The sequence below is a fragment of the Calonectris borealis genome, chromosome 19, assembly GCF_964195595.1.
Source record: "Calonectris borealis chromosome 19, bCalBor7.hap1.2, whole genome shotgun sequence".
NCBI classification, from domain to species: Eukaryota; Metazoa; Chordata; class Aves; order Procellariiformes; family Procellariidae; genus Calonectris; species Calonectris borealis.
This window is the reverse complement of record NC_134330.1, coordinates 11,745,649-11,770,200: the sequence shown is the minus strand read 5'-3', so window position 1 is coordinate 11,770,200 and position 24,552 is coordinate 11,745,649. Positions and strand designations below refer to the sequence as shown.

At 44.0% G+C, this 24,552-nt stretch overlaps 1 protein-coding gene across 1 annotated transcript in view; it reads right to left on the bottom strand.

Moving 5' to 3' along the window:
- The window catches only part of GALNT17 (polypeptide N-acetylgalactosaminyltransferase 17), a 215,053-nt gene that overhangs the window by 141,902 nt on the left and 48,599 nt on the right, over nucleotides 1-24,552 (bottom strand). Inside the window, exon 2 of the mRNA XM_075169018.1 lies at nucleotides 17,197-17,380. Within this exon, the coding sequence (XP_075025119.1) occupies nucleotides 17,197-17,380 (184 nt within the window). The remainder of the gene's footprint in view (nucleotides 1-17,196; nucleotides 17,381-24,552) is intronic.

The following is a 24,552-nucleotide window of genomic DNA, read 5'->3' as shown; positions in this document are numbered from 1 at the left end:
CGCAGCTGTAAATCTACTCTTCAGTGCAGCAAGTGAAATTAGGATGTTTATTGGCTGTCTCGGTAGCAGAGAAGGGATACCATATCAGTTACCGCTTCGTGATCCCACAGCAGAAAAATAACCTGGAATCACCACACGCACTCCTGGAGCACAAAGAGGCCACAAAATGGCAAGTAACATTTAAAAAAACCACTTCTTCCTGCTCAGTGATTTAACATGATCCACTCTATTACTCGATTAATACATATCAACTGTCTTCCTGGGTGGAAAGCTATTTCCATCAACCACCTAGAATCACTGCCCAGTATCAGGCAACTGAGAGCCAAACTCAGGTGCTTTCTATGCCTTTGCTTCCCCAATACAAGCCATTTATCAGCACTAATGAGAGCAGCTTATGAACAACCTGGAACACGGACTGTTCCAGGACAAAACAGGCATCCGCTTCTCTGATCCTTCAGCTCCAGATCAAACCATGCTGGCACAGAGCTGACGGTGGACTTTTATGCCGACGGTGTGACTTGACAGACTGCGTACGGTGCACCTTCTCCTACGGATGACAGGTGCCGTCAGGTAGCACCTTTCACAAAAAAACAATTTAATGAAAGAGACAATAATGCATTATAGTCTTTCAAAGTCCATAACCACAGACAACAGGACCATTACCTCATAATCTGGAAAAAACGAGCAACAGCATTCAGATATTAGTTCAGAGAGGAGCTGGACAGACAGCCCTGCAGCTTCCTCTCCCCCCAGGGTATTTTCCTCCCCAGATCACAAAGCAGAAATACTGCTAATACTGAGAGATCCAGTACCCGCTAATCCCAGACGCTGCATCAAAGATTATATTCATCACTGACTCTAGAAATCATCCTCCACCTTGATGATATGCCTCACTCAAGCCATCCGCTCCTGACAGCACACGCATCTACTTTGCGCAGAATCTCAAATCTTCAAGACCATCACCTTTTTTCTAATTTGTGCCGTTTGTACTGTCTCCTTCCCCACAATTCCAACATAAATATGCCTACCAAAGTTTTAAGTGAAGATTAAATACCATTAAGCAGAAAGTACAGCTGTCCTCATCTCCAGTGAGGAAGCAGAACTCCCTAAATTTGAAAAGCCTGCTTTGGTCAGATGTGCCCTGGTTTTCAAGTATGTCCGATATTTTAAAGGTAATACTTGGATCTAGATAAAAAACAGGCTTCAACAGACTATCTGAAAATGATCCATCAGTAACCTGATTTTCCTACTGATATATTTCTAATAAGTCATTCCCAATGCCTATTAAGCATCATGGATTATCCAGCCTGGAGCCCTCTGGAGCCATCTCTCCAACTGAGGGATGGGGGTGCAACAACATGCAGAGGTTGTCTGTTGAGATCCAGAGAGAGACAAACTGGTAGGAGTTCTTCTTGCAGATTTGGCTTCGCCCTTTGGTCTGCAAATGAATGCCCCAAAGCTGATCTCCACCACAGCCCCCCCAGCCCAAATCCTTCTGCAAAAGTCACTTCCAACTCTACGCTCAACTCTGTTCCTTGCTGTCTGGGATGCCAACGCAACGGCAAATGAAGCCAAACAAAGTTCAAGAAATGCCAATAAAAAACAAAACTTTCTCATAAATGGAAGCACTCAAACATGCCCTCGAACAGCACAAAAGAAGAAGCAACACGCAGGGGTCCTGGGCAAGACCACGGTGCCTGGGGAGAGCAGAAGCCACACCAGAGCCTGGGGAGAAGACAACCATTTTCCCCCAAGCTGCATCTTTATTTTTAAACACGGATTTAACCAGTAACTGAAGAACAACAAAGATGGATGGAGAACCAAAGGCAGTGCACCTATATCTATGTGGGGTCTTACAATACAATAAGAGGAAGGACATGCCTCCCCCAGCCCCCCATCCCTTGCCTGCCCTTGGTTTAAAGCCCTTCCCAAACCAGCTGTAGTTGAGGTTCCCAATCTGACACAAACCCGCGAGCCTGTCCAACAGGCGTGCGATGCTCTGGTAGGAGCAAGTCGGACATCGCGGCTCCAGCACAGACCGTCAGCAAGGCAGGTCAGCCGCTTGCCTTGGCAGTGAAATCTTCCTCAGTCAGCAGCGAAAGGAGAGGTCCCAAGGGGCTCCTCAGAAACCACCGCCAGCTGCAAAACCAGATCCCACCCTCCTCTCCTAGACGTGGCCACAGAGCAGGACTGAGGTCTGACTTCCAAGCTTGGGCAGCTCACTATGGGCAACAGCACCAGCACTTCGTTCAAGTCCTCTAGGACTGATGACACTTTTCAAGGTAAATATAGGCAAGTGCAGAAAGGCAGCAAAGGCAAATCAGCCACTGCAAGGCCAGACCCAGGTACCATCGCTGCAAACAGCAGAGGAAAATACCTCCCGAGCCTGTGCCACAGTAAGAGCAGAGCTCGTCCTGGCTGGCAGAGCAGGCAGGCGCATGAAGAGCTCACAGAGTTACACTGCAATTTGTTCACCTCGTAACGCAGCACACACCCCATACCACCACCGCCGAGACAGTCAGCAGAGCCCACAGGTACCTCGTCCACAGACACAACATCCTTGATTGGGATGAAGACATCTCTGTTTAGTGTTCCACTAAGCACAGGAGAATTTTACCAACTCCTTACATTCAATAACCAAGAAGAGCAAAAATTTCTACATGCTGTGCACAGCAGGAAAGGGCGCTAGCGTGCTGAAAATCCCCAAAACACAAAGTCCCACCCTATAGAACAGCAGCACATAAGACCAATTCCTGCTCATTTTGAACATCAGTGCAGAGTACCTGTTTTTATGAGAAAGTAGCACATCCTATTTGGAGACTTAAATGTGGTGCAGGCTTTAAGTTTCCCACTTCCACCAGTGCAGGAACAGTCACTACCGGACAGCTGAAGAGGTGATGCAGCGTAACACACACAACTGCCCAGAGGCAAACCACTGGCAGACCAGGAACTTAGAAGTCTACTGTAAAACCTTCGTATCACGTTAGAGTAAGATTATTTCTTACTTTCTCCCTGCTGATGTTCAGCCCTCCCTGGTCTACCCACTGCTTTATGTCCTTCCTCCAGCATGAAGCCGGCAGGATTCCCCATCCCGCTCACCCACAAGACGAAGGACACCATCTATCGCCTCTGGGTTACAAGCAGGACGGCCAGGCTCTACTCTGCTGGGGATGGATGTCAAGTGTGAAAAGCACACACAAGAGAAACGTCAACAAAGTAAGTGGCTTTTTAGCAGCCATTGGAACAATTTAATTGGTCTGATTAATGTCCGGCACAGGTAAGGATTAGGCAGCATCACATGAGATAATTTTTGGAAGCACACAGCACTGCGTTATGCTCTTAAGTTAGGGAACACATTGATGGCCACATGCGGGTGTTGGACCAACTGCTTCTGCTGCCACACGGCAGCGGCTCTCGGGAGCAGAAGCCCTCCGTGCTAGCCCTGACGGGTGCTCAGGCTGATTGATGACCAGTGTATCTATTTAATAGCTACATCGTCATTAGCTTTGACGCTATGCCATTACTCATCTTTGCAGAAATGCCCTTTAGGGCTGTTCAGGACACAATTCTCCCACACTGCGTGAAGGTGACATCTCTTCTACGTGCCCTTTTGAAATGCCAACAGCAGGAACCGCCATGGAGAAGGGTGAACACCCGTGGCCTGCAGAACGCCCCAAGTCTTTAGGGCTCTATGTTGCTCCCACATCCTACGAAGCTACCCCTACAGCTACTAACGGGGGTCCTACTGGACACCTCTCCAATCCTTTTTGTGTGATCAGCCATAATAAACACTCATGAACTGGGCAGACAGAAATAGTTAGGCATGAAAATCTGCGCCAGTTGTACGGTGGCACAAAATGGACGGGGAACCCAGATCCTACGTGCCTGTGGAAGAAGACAGGGTAGAGAAAGACTTTGGTGGTTCCGATTATGCAGACCACACTTCTTCGTAAAAGAAAATCCTGATGATAGGTTTTCAAAGATTTCCTCCCCTCCTACATATTAGTGTGGCTAGATTTCCCCCACCCCCACCACTTTTTTATTTTTAATTCTGAGCACCCAGTAGTTCCCCAGTCTGGCTCCTGAAGTATAGCTATTAATCATTTCTTTGCTGGCCATTACACAAAATAAATCCAGCTAACGTGCTTATCAGGAGCTTACCCCTTCCTGGCATTTCCTTCTTGTACACGGCTTGAGGGTTTGAATATTTAAATAGGCAAATATTCTTTTGATTAGTAGAATAAATGATTCTTGTTACTTACTGTCCTTAAAAACACTGTTAGCGTCATGAAAGTGCTCAACTACCTTGGCACAGCTTTTACAGGATTTTGTACATTTTCCTATAAAACGTGGTTCAGCAGCAGAGAGAGAGTTCAACTTAATAAGCTCATACATTTTTAAATGCCTTTCCTACAATGATATATGGAACTGCAACATTAACGCTAAGGGTGCATAAGAGAGAACTTGGTTAGAATTTCTGCACATTAAGTGGAATTCTCCCCAAAATTACTATTGTACAGATTACTCTTTCACTAAGCTTTTATAAAGCCAAGCTGGAGCAAACATTATCTTGCAACTAAAAGAATTATCAATACATCTCTCAGTGCCTAGGAAGCTCTGACCCTTCGGTTCCCAAAACTGCACTTTCAAAGCACTCCCCAAATACGATGTACCAACAGTTTTACCCCATTATAGAGACAGAGCATCAGGACTCTTGGTGGAGCAGGGTCCCAAGAGCAGGTTAACACGCAGCGTGGTTTATAATCCCACAGCCAGCCCGTGGGTGCCTATCACCAGGTACATATTTCTCAGGATAGCGCAAGTAAGGTAATGATGTCCACTGTTTCTGCTTCTTGCACAGAGTCTCCCAGCTCTTTGCCTGCTCCTCATCAGTCCTACACCGACAAAATACACCATGACAAGTTAGGCCAGACACAGACCAGTGCCTTTGCCCTGCACGACCATGTTGCAAGAAGGTGAACCTGCCTCCGTCAGGGCCGCACCTGGACATATCTGGACACCATGGACACCCACAGCAGAGCTGGGGACTCTCAGTTTGTCAAGAGTCTTCGGGAGAAGGAGGCTGCTCTCCCCTTACCTAAAGCATCAAGGATTGAAGCACCACATGATGTTGTTCAAAGTCAACATTATCATTGCTCCAAATGAGGGAATGCAGAAATTAAGTGGACAACCCCAAGGTGACAAGAGGTCAGCAGGGCTCAGGAACAAAACCCACAGGTCCTGCTGCAGTGGCTCTGCCAGTCTGTTGGCCTTTCTGTCGCCCCAGGCAAAGTGCATCAGACAGGGAGAAAATTTAGGAGCGTTTTTTTGTCTGTTTGTTTTAAAACAGTCCCCTCTGTTTTAAACAGGGGCTGAATGCTGAATAGTGTCAAAATAGGCATGGACTGAAGGAACAGGCTTTGAAAATGGCTGTCTATTGCATTTTACAAAGACGGGCATCATTGCATCAAAGCGAGAAGCACCCTGACCTGCTATGGGGTGCAGATCCTGAGCAATCAGGCTGCGATGCCAAACTGCTGAGCAGACCCCCGTGTTTCCACCGAGGAAGGACTGGCACCGCGCTAGCCGGCGCCGACAAGCAGAGGAACGCTGACTCTGCTACACAGGGGCAACCAAATCCTCAACAATTACAAGCTTGTAAGTGCTCAGAGATCACAGGATGAAAGGCAGTAATGTAAAATTGTAAATTAACACTGTATGTTTTGACATCCTCTATTAGAGGTGCCTGCTACTCATGTAGCCGATCATGTAGACACAATACTGGATGTGGCTAATTAAGAGACATCTAGAAAAGGCAGAAGTCAAAGCTTCCTTCGAGGTCAAAGAAGAGACACTGACACTGCCAAAGGACAATTTACTCCACCCCTCTACCCGAGGTACAAGTATACTGCTGTCTGGTATAATAGACTGATGCAGCTATTTTTTGGGTAGGTGGAAATGCCTGTTTTCTCCCTTGATCACAGGCAGACCTAGACTGAACGTTCAGAGGAGCTCGTCCAGTGAAGCGAGCCCTTCCCCTCCCGTCAGAGCCTCCCAGGCCAGTGTCTTCAGGGTGGCAATCACACCAGCGAGCTTTACCAACAAGTTCACAGCTCTGCTCAGGTAGGTTGGTATAAAACTGTCACTGCTGTAAGCCTTACCTGCCAAATTTAAAATGAAATCTTTGGTATATAGCCTTACCGTAGGAGCGTCTTACTAGAATAGATCTCGTGGGAACTCAGGATTTTGACATCTCCAGTACATACGTAGGGCAATGAACAAGAAAAGTGGCCAACACTTGTGCTGCCTGGAACACAGGGTGGAACGATGCCGTTGCTGGAACAGCTAGTATAAAAATGATGAACTTAAAAGGCACAATGGATTTTTAGTGATAGCTCTTCTTTTTTGTAATAACAGATCCACTCTGCTGACGGGTTTATGAACTGGGAAGATGAAGAGGTTTTTAAACCTTTTCCGTTATGTACAGACATCACTGTGTAAATTTACTTAACCTCGGCCAGAATTAGATCAGCTCAGCCCTGTCTGGCAAATTTCTGCCAGTGGAAGTCACACAGGGAGAGCTCTAAACCCCAGCGTCAGCCTGCCCAAGCCGGCAGCACCGCAACCCACCCATGCATCCACACGGTGCAGGCTGCTCACCGAGGTCATGATAACAGACCATTTGGTAAGAGATACGTACTGCTTTGTTCGGAAAAAAACCCAAACAAGTCACAAGCAATATCAAAAGGGTCAAAACACACAGGATGGGGTTGATTTTGATTTGCATTTCTACTCGTATTCCAATTTCAGGTACTAGTTAACTGAATGCAATTAACTGGTTATAAATATTTGTGCCCCCTTAATGGCAGGGACAATTAAGCATGGAGAGGTTCATAAAATTGAAGACAACATAGGTATTTAGTGATAGAGTTCAAATGCAATGACTGGCCACACTGTCTGTCTGTATTCTAATTCTTCATGCAACAGATTTTTTCTGGTGTAATAAATGCAAAAGGCCAAGCATTCACTCCAATATGCCAGAAGTTCCCCTCTATTCCACAGACGAAGATCCACACCACCACTGCTATTTCGTGGTTAAACTTGCTCCTGTGTGACTTCTGTACTGTTAAGGGTTACATTCTCCACGTTTGCCAAAATAAAATACAAGAGAGGCAAAACTGGGAGACAAAACTGACCAACTCAGAGCCTGAGCATCAGAGAGGTCATCCAGTTTAGCCCAGTGTGAAACAGTAACACCATTTACATACCTACTAGGCAGGTTAGAGAGGGATCCAACCCAACACAGCCAGTCAAACAAGAGCTGAATTGCTACAGGGTTAAGAATAAAAAAAACTGTACTGTAATTTTTAGTGATGAGTTGGAGATGCCCCGTGAGTTGGGTATCAGACCTTTTTTGCTATGCCTATCCAATGCCTGACTTTATCTGCAGACATCCAAATGACAACAGATACACAGCTACCTAGCGCAGACACTTTAGAAAGTCTTTTACTCTTACTTAAACACAGAGAACATGATTTAAAGCTATAAATTTGTTTACTGGTGCAGCAGAGACACTAACAGGAGTATCTAAAGCCTGACACACTTGAAGCCAGCTCCTTTCTCACCCTGCCACCACCAACAGCTCCCAAAGCAGACAGATGTATACTCCAACTTCAGGTTGTAAATACAGACTGCCTTATTAGATGCATTTTTAGGCAGCACTGGCAAACTTGTATGGAAATACGTACAGTGACACACAGTCTACACCTTCCCAATACATACCTGTCATTTACCTATATACACCAGAGGTTTGGGTCTACACCTGAAAACCACACAGTAGGAAAATTCAGCAGTCTTCTTCCCTCTCCTCCTCACCTTATGAATGCCATCTGACTTTTACCTGCTTCCCACAGGACCTAATGCAAGATCTAACACAAAATCTTCTCCCATCTGCACAGCCAAACTCAACAAATTAATACACATCCAAGATTTGGCTTTTCTTTTCTGCCTGCAGCCAGTAGCGATGCAGAGATTCCCTCCTGGCCCAGCACATGCTCTGCTTTGCCACAGAAAACCAATATGTACTTTGTATTGATGCAGCTGAAAACCTGGCAGGTAAATTCTTATAGATCAATGGGGCACTGATTGGATTGAATGATTTACTCGTGATTGGGCTGCAAAGCACCGTGGCTGAAATACAATATGTTATAAATCACGTTACAATCTTCTGCTGTCTACACACACGTAGTGTGTGCTAATGCACGCAGGCAGGTTCAAGCTTGCTCAAGTTTCCTTAACCCAGTCATACAGACTGCTTCTCAGCTGTTACTTATATATCTGTATTGCTTTTTGCCTTTAAATCTCTGTAGGAAAGGAAAAACCTTGCATATCCTTCTGAACTGGTAACAACTAATTCCACAAACTAAAGCTATTGATTTCAAACAACCTTCATTCATATGTTCTCCTCACAAAAATAAAGCTTCACCGGAAATGAATTGATCTTCATTTCGTTTTTTGTAAAGATTATGAACAAGCTTAAAAGAAAGCAAGCGTTCAGACTGCTATTCATATTGCCACTTCCTAATCATGCTGCATTCATTGATTGCTTATTTTAGTTTGTATTTTGCTGATTCAGTTGCACATGTCTTCTTGCAAAAGGGATTACCAATATTAAATCAATTGTGTCTACCCTATGAAGTAAATGGAAGAGCAAACCATTTTCTATTATCCACGCATCTTAAAAGACCTAATGCCACCTGGTACACTTTAGCGTTTACAGATTCAGAACACTAGATTCTCATAAACTGTTTCTGATCATTAAAGCTCTAAAACTCCCCACGTTTCCCCACAAAATTTGTTTTTTAAAGCACCTACCTTATTTCCATTAAGTATTTTTCAGAAATGTTATGCTTTATATTTTAGAATTAGGGTATCAAAAATATGCATTGCAATTTAAATATTTAGGGACATACAGGCATTTCTAAATGCACATTACTTACTCAGCAAGTTCTAACAAGAAATGATCTACTGAGTTGTAAAAACAGAACGTGCAGAACAGGATTTATTTTTGTGAGGGGCTCTTGTAGTAAAGTTATTAGGTTCAGACACATCTAAGGGACATAAAAGCCAGAGTAATTATGAGTGTCACATCCACTTACCCATCTCTCCCCACGCACAGGAGCTACTTCACACATATGAAATGTCATTAGGAGATCCTAGGTCTAGGATTTATTGAACAGCCACAACTTGGGGACAACAGGGAGGAGAAGAGGAGGAAAATTCAGTAATGAACTCTAAAATTATTTCAAAGAATTCACGCTTTGTGGCTGACTGTCCTTTGAAACAAGCCACTGACTGCAGAACAAGCTCACCCACCACCCAGACTGCAGGACAAGCTCACCCACCTCCCGGGTCACCCGTCCCAGCGAGCTGCACACATTCAGACTGGCAGCTCAAGGCAACAACCCACCGGACAAACGAGCCAACACACCAGACTGCCATGGATGCTGGGAAACTAAATAAAGTACTCCAGGACCGACGCTGTCGGACACCAGTGTTGGACTCATACCTCTGCCTGGTTTGGCTGTGAATACGCAACCCACGCAAAAGCTCCCGTGGCAATAGAAAAGCTCTCCACAATACATGGAAGAAGATCAGTAGCACAAACACACAAGCTTTGATTTCTTTGGAAGCCAACTTAAAAGCGTATCCAAAGCTTAATTTGGTTCATTTATTTTCATAAGTATAGTTTAGTCAGAAGTATTTATGATAACGCAGGTATTTTTCAGTGCCAGAGTTCAGAAGAGCACAAAAGCGAGTTGTTAAATTATACTAATCCCATCCTCTGCCAAAGTGTGCATTTAATACTTATGTTTACATTAGTAAATGTTTTATAGCACACTTCATAGATAGAAGTCTTCCCTGAAGCATCATGTTCCAAACTTATAAGAATAGGCAATAATTTTGTAGTCAGGAAGGGAAAATTGACAATTAGTGGAATCTATTGCATAAAAAAAAATTAGGTACCGTGTATATAAATCCACGGTCACAGCGTTTCAAGATTACACTAGCAACATAACACTAGTAAGAGAACCTTGTAACAGCCACTAAACAAACTCTAGAGTTACTTTCCCAAAAGCCCTTCCTTACCGACTGAGTTTAAAGAAGCTACTGGGACTCCTAAGCACCGCAGCCTTTTGACAACTTCTGACTCCATCCAAAGCACGCACAGTTGTCAGACAAAGTACACTTCAACGGCCTTCACTTCAAAAGAAAAGGAAAAAAAAAAAAAAGGAAAGCTGTCCTGTGTCCCTATCTAAATCCAGAATAGAAATAAAAAGTAAACCCCTAAACTTTTCAGTAGGAAGTCAGACACTTTCAGTTCCAGGCTGATTTTTCACAGCTCTCAGCGGAGCCAACCCTACCTGTCTGCGCAAGGCACCACGCGGCTCTGTGCCGTGGAGCTCGCTCCCTCTAAGAGGTCGCAGTAGTAGGCATAAAAAACAATCAGCAAATACCAAGCGCGGCTGGAAAAGCATGTCTTTAGAGACTGTGCTTGCCCGGTTTTCAAGAAAGAGAGTTACTGGAAGTCCAATAACAATCTCTCCATACACGTGTATTGGTATGCACGGAGGAATAAAGATCAATACCAGTATTTATTCAATAGCACACTGGTTTGTATTAGCACTGGAAAAGCAATACAGCAGCTTTTTCCTCTCGTGCAAATCATCCAAAAGTCACCAAAAGCCACAGCGCCGTCCCCGGGGAGGCGGGTGGTGCACGTGGCTTCCCCGGCGCCAGGCAGTGCCTGCACACACAACACAACAGCAGCGGCTCTTCAGATCTCAGGTGCCTTGATGATGCCAAAGAAAGAAAAAACAAATTGTTTCAGGTCTGAAGCTGGGTTTGCAAATATCCTCCTACCCTCACGATCTTCAGAGCAGAGAGGGAACAGGTTCAGCACAACCTCAAGCGTTCCTCTGGAGAGCACAAGGAACACATGCAGCCTGGCAGAATAAAAATGCCTAAAGCCACCTAGGAGTCGGACAGATTGGGCAGGATGGTGTGCATGGAGAGAAAATATCCAGCAACCTGTCTCTGAACTGCAAAACTGATCTAGTTTTGGTAAGCCTTGTTCTGAGGCACGTCTCCTTTATGCCAGAGATTTGACACTGATACTCACTGCTTGATTTCTTTACTTGCTCTCCCAGAAAATTTTCACGTGGCATCTTTCCAAGTATTGGAAAATATCACTTTTTCTTTTTTATGGCTTAAGCCATAAAAAGCGAAGGGCAAAAGTGTTTCTCACACAACGCTGGATCAGACCACAACTATCTAGCAGGGGAGAAGATACACAACTAGTTCTGACTTTCTCCTAGAGATGAAAGTATCTTTTAATACACTCCCACATGCTGTTCAAACGGAATTTCACATCTGAAACAGTCATTTCTTTTTCCTTCTTACACTGTCTTGATTCCTCGCTAGTTTTTCCTTCAGTTATTTGATGAAGAAAAATCACTATGTCTTGCCTCTCTTTTCTTTGCTATTGTTTGTATGTAGGATTGCAAAAAAACCACCCACAAAACAAAAACCTCTTTGCAAAAGGTAAAATAACATACTGTGCATGCAAGAGAGAAAGAGCTCTTTTGACCTCCTTTGTTTGCAATAAACAGCAATGACTACAAATAAACAGTCATGAAACTCTATTTCCCAGCAAATATCACCAGCATAATTCAAGTAGTTTGTTTTTGTATTCTTAAGCGCTGTCCTTCTCCTCAGACTCATTTCATCAAGCCTGGCTAAACACCCTAGGGCAGGACATGACTAAGTAACTGGCATAATATCACAAATGTGCGACTCCAGGAATGTTCCAGTTCCTAAAAACTTGAGGAAACCACCAATAAAGAGCTGCCTCCCTTGCTGCAATAATATTGGCAGATCTCAGCTATGTCTACCAAAAAGAATATGCTCGTTTGGGCACAGGGGAAAGGCAAAAAGCATCTTGTTTCAAGCAAAGCTTGAAGGAGATTGTATGCCTTCTATTTTGGGGAAGAAACGAGAGACTAAGACAAATGTGGTGCCAGATGTATGAAGCAGCATACTGGGCAGTCTCCTGCCCAAGTCACGATATATGCTGAGAAAGTATTTCATTTCAGTATCTTGGTAGAAGAGAAAACTGAGACAAAGGCACTTGCAAAGCCAGGTCCTTTTAGTTATTTCCATAGTGGAAGAGATTAGCTCTTCTTCACAAGAAAATAAATAAATACGACAGCACATGAAACCTACAGAGACTTTCCTGAACACCGTCAGAGCCAACCACAGGGCACAGGTTGAGCCTCATGGCACAAAACCTTGTCTGTTTGGAGTCCGCAAGGGAAGCCCCTGGGAGCAGGTACGGCCAGCGTCCAGCGCAGGACGAGAACCGCTTGGGTCCAGCACAAGAGAGATGCGAAGGCAGGTCTGGTCTCGTAGGCAGGAGATTGAATTACAAGACTCCAAGGCCCAAACTCCTGGACAGTCCTGATGTATCTAAGTCGCATCCACATTCATGACTTTCCAAAGATGTATTCAGTTTTGATTATAAAACCAAAATCCAATTGTTCGGCCCTGCAACACCCCAGGAACCTGAGCGGAGGCTGAGACCCACAGGCAGCCCCATGGCAGAGGGCAAGAGGCTCTCCAGGGGTGGGAAGAGACCCCAAAGGGAGAAGTGCCTCCCGCTACAGCTTGCTCTCGGCACCCCAGAATATGTTCTAGCACCCAGTATGTACATGCTGAGAGCCCCCAAAGGGCACACACAAACCACTTTAAATAAAAATAAAATCAAGAATGGATTTAGTTCCTTGAAGTTAAATAAGTTGTCAAAGAACAACCCAAAGTCTTCTCTAAAACTCTGTCTCTTCCACTGCATCCCAAAGAAAGCCTTTCAACTAGCTGCTACGCAGAAGTCTCTGGTAATAAAACCAGCTAAAGCCAGATGGTGCTAAAAAGCCCAATTGCTCCCCGGCTCCCAAGGAAGGCAGCTACAGAAATAAACAGGTGATTCAGCCACTTGAGACACTTGAGTGTAATGACTCTGACTCAACCCCAAACACGCCACTGGGAAAAATTAAAATCAAGTCAGTGATATGTAACTGTTTAATCTTTAGCAAAGGCTTCCAGGTGATGCTACAGCTCTTCCCAGGACATTGCTCTAAGGCCATGTGGTCCAGCTAACCTTCACCAGGTGCATGCTGCAAAAACACAAAAGCAGATCAAGTTCCCCATGCACAACCCCAATATTCTTCCATGCTTTGCCTGACCCATATGCAGGACCCACAGGGCAGGCAGGAGGAAGGGGTAGGGTCTCCTGGCTAGGAAGCTCTCGAAACCTCTGAAAACCTAGCTGTGGAAGCTCTTCACTTTAATATCTTGAAGCCTGCCTGCACGAGAACAGCTGTTGAGAGATTCGCAGCAGCAGGAATATGTCATCTTCACCCAATGATTCAATAATCCTAACAGTTGTGGGTATTATTTTTCTTAAATCTACTCCTTAATCCCATAATGCCATAAAATACCACTGACTCAGAGCTTAGCAGAATTCCAGAAAGGAACAGACTTTTAAAGAGATAATGAGAACTCCACATTTTTAATAGATAGGATTGAAAAGACAGAATAGAGAAGACAGAACGTACTAGATGGGCAGATTATTTCATAGTTTTCCTTAATAAGATTTCTTCAACCTGAAGCATCTGGTAATTCCACTATCAGAGATTAGATATTGGATAAAATGGACAGGCAGGCTAATCTAACACAGCAATTTTTGTTTTCCCAGTACAGGTGGGAGGGGTTTCCATTAAATCATACATCACAGAATAAAACAGAGGTGTAATAAAATCTAGTATCAAAGCAGGGAATATTAGCAGCTCCTAGGATCCCATGTAAATATGATTCACTTTCAATAAAGAAAACAACACGTCTTCTTAAACCCCCCCATCCTTCATAGGCAAGCAGAAAATGCTGTGAATTGATCAACAATAAAACTCACAGATCAGCATTGTCCTTCACAGTTTTTGCAGAAAATTGAAGAAAATCTCTCCAGCTCATTTTTTTGGAGATTCGTGTAGAAGTCCTGCAATCTGTGGGCAGCACCTTGGGTACTTCCAATCTAGAAGCAGTAATTGTTTTCCAGAACACGCAGGAATCTCATCTTAAAGTCCAAAAACCTAATCAAGCAAGATAGAAATGTGTTGCCTATGCCTATCTTGCTACGCCACTGTTCCACAGCAAGACTTGAAATAAGGTCCTTTGCGCCAAAATACTAGTCCTCCCTTATTTTCCCAAAGGATTAGCTTGCTCAGTCATCCAAAATGTAATACCATTATCCGATTCACTCTAAAAGTACATTGCATTACACACCCAACACAACCTTTCCTACTCAGCAGAAGGCCAGGATCAGAAACATCAGTATTCCTGAGCTCAAGACTAAGGTCTTACAGACACAGCTCCCTTATGGTATCAGCACCACACGCGTTATTTCATGTATCCATACGATCAGCAACACTTTTTCAGGAATCACTCCAGCGTAAAGCCCAATACTGCTCCAGTGGTGAACAGCAGGGTAGACTTTCTACCTTCCAGCCCAGGCAAGCAGCCTCAGCTTTCAAAGAAAAGAAAAAATCTCTCAAGTAAACTGCATTTTATATCCAAAACGACGATGATAATCCAAACTACCAAAAAGAGACACCACAACTCCCCCAATCAAGACAAGCAAGGTACTCTGCCCCCGCTCCTGGCCCTGGGAAAGACCTTACCTTCTCCTAAGTGTCACCCCGCATCCAACATCTCTTGGACCATTTTCTCCAGGGAAACTTGCCTCTATCCTTTCTGCTGCCTCTGGGCAGGGACTCAAAAGGCCATCACCTGGCACTCGTGATGCCTCCTCCTTGCCAACATCTGCCTGCAAATCACCCTGAGCAGGGACACCTGCATCTCTGAACACGTAGTGATGCTGACCACGAGGTCAGAAAGATTACAAAACATGCCAAATTTCCCCTTAACTCCCCTTACTCCCCTTCACTTTGGCCACAGTCACAAAGAGGGGGCAGGAGTCTGATCCAGCATAGCTCACCACTAGGAGAGTGACACTGGAGCACGTTAATCTTTTTCTTCAAAAAAAGAGAAAATTAAAAGGAAAGAACGCATGAACAACAGCTGCTGCTAGAAACAGTCCGAGTCCATCGGCATTCCGGACGCTGAACAGCCTTTAGTTGAACCAAACAGGCTTCACTATTATATTTAAAACTAATACATGCTTTGTAATGCTTATCAGCTGGAGGGTTTTCAACAGTTTTTCCCTACTAATGCCACAATTTCAAAACCATTTAGGCTAATTTCCTTGACTTGAATCTACTTTAATCAGAGACCAAGATACTTGACTTAAATGGTTTGTATTAAGCCCTTCATAAAATCAGCCATAAACTTGCATGCACAAAAGAGTGACTGGATCTTGAAGTCAGAAGTAGAAAAAGTTGAAACTTTTCAAATCCTCCAGCAAACTCAAGCCTACTTCATAACCAGACCAACCACCCTCTTACAATACCAAGACAATTGATCCCTAAGGGGGGGCGGGGGAGGAAGCAATAAGCAAAACATACTCCTGAAATTATTACACAGATAAAAGACACTAAAAGACACTAAGTTATGCAGCTGCAGTCAGTACCAAATTCCCTCCAAATTATTCGCCCAGCTCCAAAATTATGCATATTTAATAAATCGCTGTGTCTGCTCTGTCCTCTCCACCACCCTCCCATGAAATGACAGATAGTAGCACTGAGGAAGAATACAATGCAAACCTAAAAATGTCAGAATTAATCCTTTTCTTCCCCCCAAGATCTGAAAAAACATTACTTCTCAAATTAATTCTCATAAAGTAATGCTGGCTCTGCTAGAAGTCAGAGTTCTGGATGAGAAATGACAGTAAGAAGCTCAGACTCAGGTAACTGCTAGAGAAAGTCTCACTTCAAGGATTTGTCATTGTCGTGGGATTTGCATATCATGTAGCCAAAGGTGCAATGTGTACCCGCAATTCATTTTGTCCAGATGAACCGTACCAGCAGAATTGGAGGCTGGGCCCCCATTCCTTTGAAAACTCATCCAAATATTTCTGTTGTCAGTGGCTGACAGCTTTGGAAACTCCGAGTGGCTGCTTGAAATTCATGCAGCATGCAGAGAAGGGAAGGAACAAAAGCCCTCCATGCTCTCACACCCTTAACAATTTGCCAGTACACTGGAGACATGTAGCTGCATCCCCTTGCTGCATGGTTTTCAATGGTTTGCAGATGCCAAGCAATGGCTTTGTCACTGTCCTAATGACACAGGCACTGGATACGTATCTTTCAGAATCGAAATCTCTCTCAGCTCATTTTTTTATCAGGGATTTCACTCCAGGCCTGGACAAATTGACACTTTCCTATTTTGAGGAACATTCTTGCTAGCCATATCTAAAATTAACTTTCATAAAGATAAACTTACAGCATGTCTTTTCTCACACTCTTAACAAAATGATTTGGCATCTCATTTTAAGTCTATTCTTCTGCGGTGCAGAAGAATAACATCATCATCACCATCATATTAAAAGGTCATTCTGGAAGAATAGTAGAGGAAGGATATTGCCACCTGAGCCACTGGGCTCCCTTCAAAGGCGTCTGCACAGATCTCCAACGGGAGATCCCACAGCAGCGTCCCAGGAGAAGGACTGCGCTGGGAGGAACACGAGGACAGCCGGAGGGCCCTGGATGGCCTGCAGGGACACGAAGGAGCTGACAAGGGAGGAGAGAGGGAGAGTCTTTGCACACATTTACAAGGTAATAAACACCAAAAGACAATAGCTCAGTGAACAGCCCTTTGCTGAGGAAAGCAGATGTGAGCTTCTGATTGCATTACTACCACCCAAAATAACGTATTGCTTTAGGAAAATAAAAAGCAAGAGAGAGGAGAGTGGGAAGAAATTCGCTTTTTCCCCCTGATAAATCGTCTTTATGAACTATCTCAGTTTCAGCCGAACTACATCGGTTGCTCATTACTGAGCATGGCCCTGTGAACGATAAGAAGGGAAGAATGAACAGAATCACACAAGAATATGAAAGCAACCATCACTCCTGGCTCCCAGATGATACCTGAACATGTACACCGCTTCAGGGAGCAACTGGTACTTACTTGGTTGGACGATAATCTGGTATGGAACGATCCAGTGAAATTTTCTCACTGAGGTAGGAGTTGTAGCCGTATTTCTCATGTGGACCCTTTGCTTTCTCCTCCTCCTCAGGGGACAGGGTGGCTGGAAGCCCACCTTTACCGCGTCCGCCATAGCCTTCAATGAGACCAAGTGACTTGGACAGACCTCGAGAGAAAAAAAGCCACTGGTTAAAATTCATCACTGTTATTTCCAAGCTACCAAAGAAACAGAAATAATCTGAAAATCCAGGGTGTTTTGGTTTGGTTTTCTGGAAACAATTCAAATTCTAGTTCTTTGGCCCAATGCTGGAAAGAAAATGACTCAAGTCTTGAAATTCTTCATGGCTCAGGCACAGTGTTCCAGATAGCTCTGCCACCAGCATCCAACTGATAACCTGTCCCAGGGATCCGTGCATTTATTTAGTTGTTAGGAAGGTTATTTAGGCCTCCTTCCCACTCTCAGAGAGGTAATTACATATAAGGTTAGATGTCCCCAGGAGAAGGATAGGTTGAATACAGAATAAGAATAAAATAGCGTTGGTTAACTGCCAACTGAATGAATTTTTGCTCAGTATGAACAGTGAACAGCATACAAATGTTATGGATTTAAAAACAATTTCCCCTCAAAGCTTTCTTATCTTTTAAAGTATAGCATTCCCAGACCTTTATCAAGTGGAATTATTTATTTATATCTGCATAGCTGAAGGAAATAGGCAAAGTTCAAAACGAGCTGCACAAAAAGAGCTATATTGATGATTTGGTGGTGATTGTGGGAAGCCAAGTTCATCCTCATGTTATTATTTATTATACAAGACACCTAGAATTTTAGTATTTTTCATTAGCAGAGACTCATGCTCTTCTTTTTGTCAGAAACCAAAAGGAAAAATTGATGGATGCTTTTATTTTGGTTTTTGGTTTGTGTTTTGGTTTTTTTTTCTGATTGGTTTTTTTGGGTTTTGTTTGGTTTTTTTTTTTTTTAAAGAAAGACACAGGATATATTCTCCTTTGTTTTAATGGCAGAGCCCTGACTCTGAGACCAGAACAGACTGTCGTAACCACCGATGCTTTTGAAGGGACAATAACCTTGAGGTTATGCACAGGGCTTCATGATGCAAGAGCATGGTCCAGCTCCCAAACCTACCACGGATTTCCATTGCCCTGGACAAAACACTCTGCCTCCCCATCTACAAGACACAGATTTAAACACTTTTTTCCTCAAAAAGTGAGGCAGTAAGAAAATCACCTATGAATGTAAATCACAGTTTGAAGCACTTGAATAGAAATTATTATTATTATTATTCCTTCTGACAAGGAACCTCTAAACAGCCTTCCCTGCTAGGGAGCTTCTGAGAGTTGATAGAGTCCCTCTGACCGCACTGGGCTTGATTAGATTTTATCCGAGGACAATAATAACAAATCAACTGCAAGTTGCAGCTGGCTGTGACGTGGGGATGGATTAGATATCCAAGCTGCCTTTTTCCATCCCTAGGCTCAGCCACAGCCAGGGGAGTAAGGCAAGAAAGCTGGGAAAGGTGAAAGTTTCTGGCCTGCAGAAGGCCAGCAGATCGCTCCATGAACCTCCTAACCCCAAATGGCTGGAGGGACAAGGTTCAGCTTGCTTACGAAGAGAAGAGACACCAATTTCATTTCAGACACAGACTCCAACAGAATTAAAACAGTATTTTAAAAAAAATATTCTCACGAAGAGACAATTCTTCTCAAAATCTCTATTTCTTTATCAAAATCAGATCTTTTCTACTCAGGCACAGTGCACCTGTAGATACACAAATTTCCTTAGAGTACCTTAGATCATGTCTTGCTTCTTGTTACACCAAAAAGACAAAAAAGCTTCCTCAGTTCATCAGCTGAGGGTTTTACCACTCTAATGGACACATTCCAACAGAAATTCAGTTTGTAATTTTTATTCCTTCTTCTTCACCTTCCCCATGAAATGTTTCTAGCAAAATCCATACAAAATTGTCTTACTGTCTACCAATGCTAGTTCTTGGCCAGAAAGACTGTAACACAGAGCTATGAAGTCCTTCCACGGCATCTGGCACGCTCATACTTCTACTATAGGTATCCTCAGGATCTACCAGTTTACATTTAAAGCTTGATTTTGCTTTTCTTCATTCGTTTTAACACATTTCTCACTTCCTTTTGCTTTTGCTATCGGTGCTTTGAATCTACACGTCTGTAAGAAGGGCTGAAGAGAAGTGGGAACTTTCTGAGCTGGGTTAAGGCCAGCGGAGGCTCCGTGGATGGAGGACCTTGGCGCTGGGCAGTGGCACCTGGGGTTCCCACCCAGTGGGATATCAGAACCGCTAACATCACAGCGCCTTGCTCTGTTTAAAGCAGGTTTAAAAAACACAAGCTCAGGTTATTATCAACAGATTATAATTGTTTAACTCAGACACCCAAGGCAGCACTTCTCCCAGAGCTCTGCACCTGAAGTCAATAGGGAAAGACTCATCCCTCCAAGGGTCATTCATCCACCACAAGATCTGAATCAGTCTCCAGAGGTGCTTACCTCTGACTTGACTAAGGTAATTGGGCTCCCAACTACAGCACCTCTGTAAACTACCTGAAATTAGATGGGAGGCATCTAGCTCTCAGTGTTCAAAACACCAACAACAACCACAGGAACCAGCTATACCAGCCTTTTCCACATTGCTCAGCCTGGTGGACCTGAGCTGGTATTAGCAGCAGTAGGAGATGCCTGGAGCAAGGGTACCTTTGCCAAGGAATTCAGCTGGCCACACCGGAATTGCACGCTGGCTGTACTCTACAGCCAAACCTTCAATCCTCATCTACCAGTGCTGCAGACTGGGGAGAGCAGGGTGGGAGCTGCTGGAGAGCACAAGGACACCTTCCTTACTTGCCCATCTGTGGCTTTATTACAGAGTAAAGATATACAAGGGGATGGTACACACTCCACCTCTCCCAAAATACAGTCAAGACATGGGCAGAGCCAACAGACCCATCTGTGCCCCACGCCCTCAGCTGTGGCAAAGTGGCACACTCTGCTGTGACAAGGCAAAGTGAAGGTCCTGGTGAAATGAAGCCTCTCTCTTGACTGCAGAGGCACCAGAGAAATGCCAAGACATGACTTTGTATTCAGCAGCTTTGACTGATGAGCCTATAATGCCATTAACTGCTTTATTCCAAGACCATAATCATGACACACACACAGAGCACACATTTCACTCTACTCACTCTATTCCCTTATTTCTGCATACGACCTTCTCAGTCCTTCTACTACTATAAACCCTGTCTCAGTAAGTACAGATAAACCAGTGTCATTTAACCAAAGGAATCGATGACGGTGATCAATTCATACGTGTTGGGCAGGGCACTACCGTGAGACCATCATCCTCTCTTTCAGTGCCACCCAGGATAGCAAACACTCCCTCCGGGATAGTCACAAAGATGAATATTCCCAGGTGCGATGTGACAGGGAGGATCTACGCGTCTGCGTCTGTGCTGGTTAAACATTTCATCCTCCAGTTCAGGCTGTCAGAAGGGTTCATCCGCGCAGCTGGGATGTCACTTTGGTGTACGGCACTTCAAAGCAAGGTTCAAGTAACGTTTGGCAAGAAAGATAATTCATGTCCAAACAGAAGAGGAAGAAATTTGCTTCCAACTGGCTGAAAAGATGCCTCAGGAGAGGCAGGACTGAAAACAAACGGTTACAGCAGACATCCAGCCAATCCATTCATTCATTCATTTTTATTTGCCCCATTTTAGGGCTGCACAAAGAAGGGCACATTTCTGCAGGCTTGAGAGGCCTTTGCTGTAGCTTCAGAAATTATCCTCAGCCCAGCCTGCGTGGTTCCTTCAGCCGGGCAGGAACCCAGGGAAAGCTCCTTCTCGGCAGGGAGCTCCCAAGGCTTTGCATTAACCCATGTCTGAGGTACACAGACACCCACACGCTTCCCAAGCCCAAGTAAGGGCTCACCGGATCTCGGATCGCCCTTTTCAGTCCCTGCGTACATCCCCGTCACACACGGCCCAGCCCACATCAGGAGCCGAGAGCTACGGGCTGCATGTTTCTGGAGGTAGCACATACACCTTCTTCCGTTTTCTGTTTGCTCTTCACAGCCTGCAGGGAAACGCTGTTTGAGAGCCAAAGGATAAGCAATCTCTCACACCGTGTTCAAAGGGTATAACACCGCACGTGAATGATTAAGTGCCTCTGGTGACACAGGAGCACAGAGGGGAAATGGCCTCTGAAGCCCCTTGTTCCCCACGCACAACCATCCAGGGCTGGTTTCCAGCACAGCCTTCTGCTGTGGCCTCTTACTAGCACACGCTTGTAGCATCTTCACACTTTGAAAACCTCCAGCCCTTTGCCAAACCTGCTTGAAATTGGCCCGGAAGGGCCAGAAGTTACACACAGAGACACAACAAGCAAGAAAGAGCAAGAGCATGATCCCATCAGCTTATTTCCTTGAAGAACTGGACTAAAAAGTAAAGAGTCAGAGCTGTTCCCAAGTCACAGACCAAATCCTTTATCTTTCTGGGCAAACACCAAAGCAGAGGTGATGAACCGCTGCCAAAAAGTCTCTCCTGATGCCTGCTCCAGCCTATCTATAGCAATAAACAGCACTAACCCCTCACAAAAAAGCTTGGTCTTTGGAGTGAATTTTGCAAGCTCCTGAGGTGGTAATGGGCTGCATCAAGATTAGATGCTCAATGTAGATCAGAGCTCTGAACAGTTGTGAGCTTCACTCATCCTTAAGCCACATTCACCCAAGCAGAAATGAAAAGAGGATGGTTTTTTTCAGAATCTCCTAAAACATCTGAACTTTGGGACAAAAGGAGTATATTGCTCTTATATTGCAGAAATAGAAGGAAAAAAAAGACACCACTTAGAGCTGCTAAGATCTGAGCCACTCCCGCTGAAACGGCCAGACATCAGATCCCCTAGGGACTGACAGAGTTGTTTTTCTTCAAGATGATATAAAAATTTAATCTCTTCAGCAAAATTATTCCTAGACTGAGTACAGTTATAGTAAATATATTATTCTCTCCTTAAACTGGCAGTATATTTCATAAGGAGACAGGAGTTTTCTAAGATAGAGAAAACCTTTGGTAAACTACAATATAATGTGATACACAGCCTTCATTTATAAAGCACCCAGCCAAAGAGGCTCCCCAGGCAGCAGGCGTGTTGGAAAAGCATTTTGCTACATGTCAGCCTAGATGAAGGAAAACGTTAACCCTACCAATACAAACCTTAGCTGAGGAAACTTCTTTCATTAAGAAAGCTAGGGAAGAGGGAAGAGTATCTGAAATTGAAAAGCATTTCTGAGAAACAGGGGGTGAGCCTTAACACTGGGGGTGGAGGAGGGAAAACAACAGGAGGAAATAACACAGGAAAGATTTCTGGAAAAGCAAATTTTTTAGTCGCATCCTTTCTCATTTGTTTATGTCATCCTGCTGCATGAGTTTCAAAGTACGTATAGGTCAGATGGAAAGGCACATCCCTATAGGAAAGAGGAACATGAAGCCCTCCTCAAGAAGAAATACATGATACTGAAACGGTACTGAAAAATAAGGGAAGCATAAAGAGAAAATGGAAATAGATGTCTTTGAAAAGTACAGCTCTTATTAAGCTAAGCACCATGGATCTTCCAGCCCAAATAGCTCTCCTAGGACACGTGCTTCTGGCCTCACTTCAGCCAGAGATTTGAAGGCTAACAAGAAGAAATTTCTGACTCAGGGAAAAAACGCAAAACCGATGAGGTAAATGGCCTAATATGTGCCCTGTGTTACACTGCGGGTATTGCCTCTGCACGACCTCTCAGTGAAGATGGAAAGAGAGGATACAACAGGTAGGCTTTTAGGGGTATTTATGAGAAACTAGAATAGATACCAAAGGGCGAAATGTCATAGGTAATGCTATAAATTATGGAAAACTGCTGAAGTTTTTAGTGTTGTCCTGCTGATCGTTGCAAATACAGACTATTAAGGGAGGACTCATTAACGATAAGGGTAATTGGCAGACTAACAGGCACCAATTTTCCTTTGCAGCTTTGGTGGAACCTGAGACCTGGGATTTTCTCTTTTCTCCCTGCAGCAGTTTTACACAATTTTTACCCAGTCTTTGCTCAGACCATTTGTTTACTAGACTAAATAATGCAAGTTCCTCCGACTGTAGGTTACACCTACATAACATGCAACCATGCGCTGTTAAAGGGCTGTGGAAATTGTCTAGGGAGTACCAAATACAACCGGCTCTGTCAGCTTCCTTTGCTCTCCCTGCCTCCCCAAAGCATCCTCACACTCTTGCAAAGCAAACCAAAAGTAGTAGTAAAGGGATTAGAAGGTAAGTGATCACTTTCTTGGGGAAAAAAACCAAACCAAACCAAAAAACCAAAAACAATACAAACTTTAAAAATGAGCTTAAATATTAGAGTCCAGTGGAAAAATCAGTATTCCCCTTAACCCTATACAATTTTATTCAGTGTACGTGCTAGGCATGTTTTTCCCAGGGCTGACCGCTTATCAAAAGTCAGCATATCCCCAAAATCAGATGCTGCAGCAGGCTTCCGACAAATCCCCCTTGCTAAAGGATCAATGCTATCACCTTCCATTTGGACAGTACTTTTCCAGTGAGCTGTCTTTTAGCGTAGCTGAACATCTCCTTCAGCTGCAAGGATCTGACAGAAGTGTTTGGTGTCCTTTGCCATGCAAATGATTTGTTGGTTTACCGCAGAGATAAACAGGAACACGATGACTAGCGAAAGGTGGTTTCAAGAAAATTCCAAACCTCTGGCTTCACACTGAATGACAAATGTGAACTCAAAACAGGCAGCAGATGAATGCTGCTGGGCCCATGCTTGGCAAGCAGGGATTTTAGCCAGACACAGACTAACTGAAAACATAGCGTATTTCACCTGTAATCCAACATATTTCATCTCTAAAAAAGCTCCTGTGTATGTAAAATTATTTGAGTAATTCTCACTAAAATGAATTTGTCCAACAGACCATTAAGATTTCACTTAAATAATTGTGACAGGTGAGCGTGCGAGAATTGTGCACATTTTCCAGCTGCCCAGCCAGGCAAGCACTAAAACAGGCTGCCCAGGATAGGCACAGCTCCTCATTATTAAATATATTTAAGGAGAGATTAGATGAACATCTGTATCAAGAATGATTTAAGTACAGCTGCGCTTACATCATTATGGAAACAGTCAGACAACGTCAATGTTTCCTCCCACCTTGTACTCTATGAAAAGGATGGGAGAAGAGAGCACAGTTAAGACTGCACAGAGTTTGAAATCTCATTTGAAATATTTTAACATAAATATACATTTATACACGTATATATGT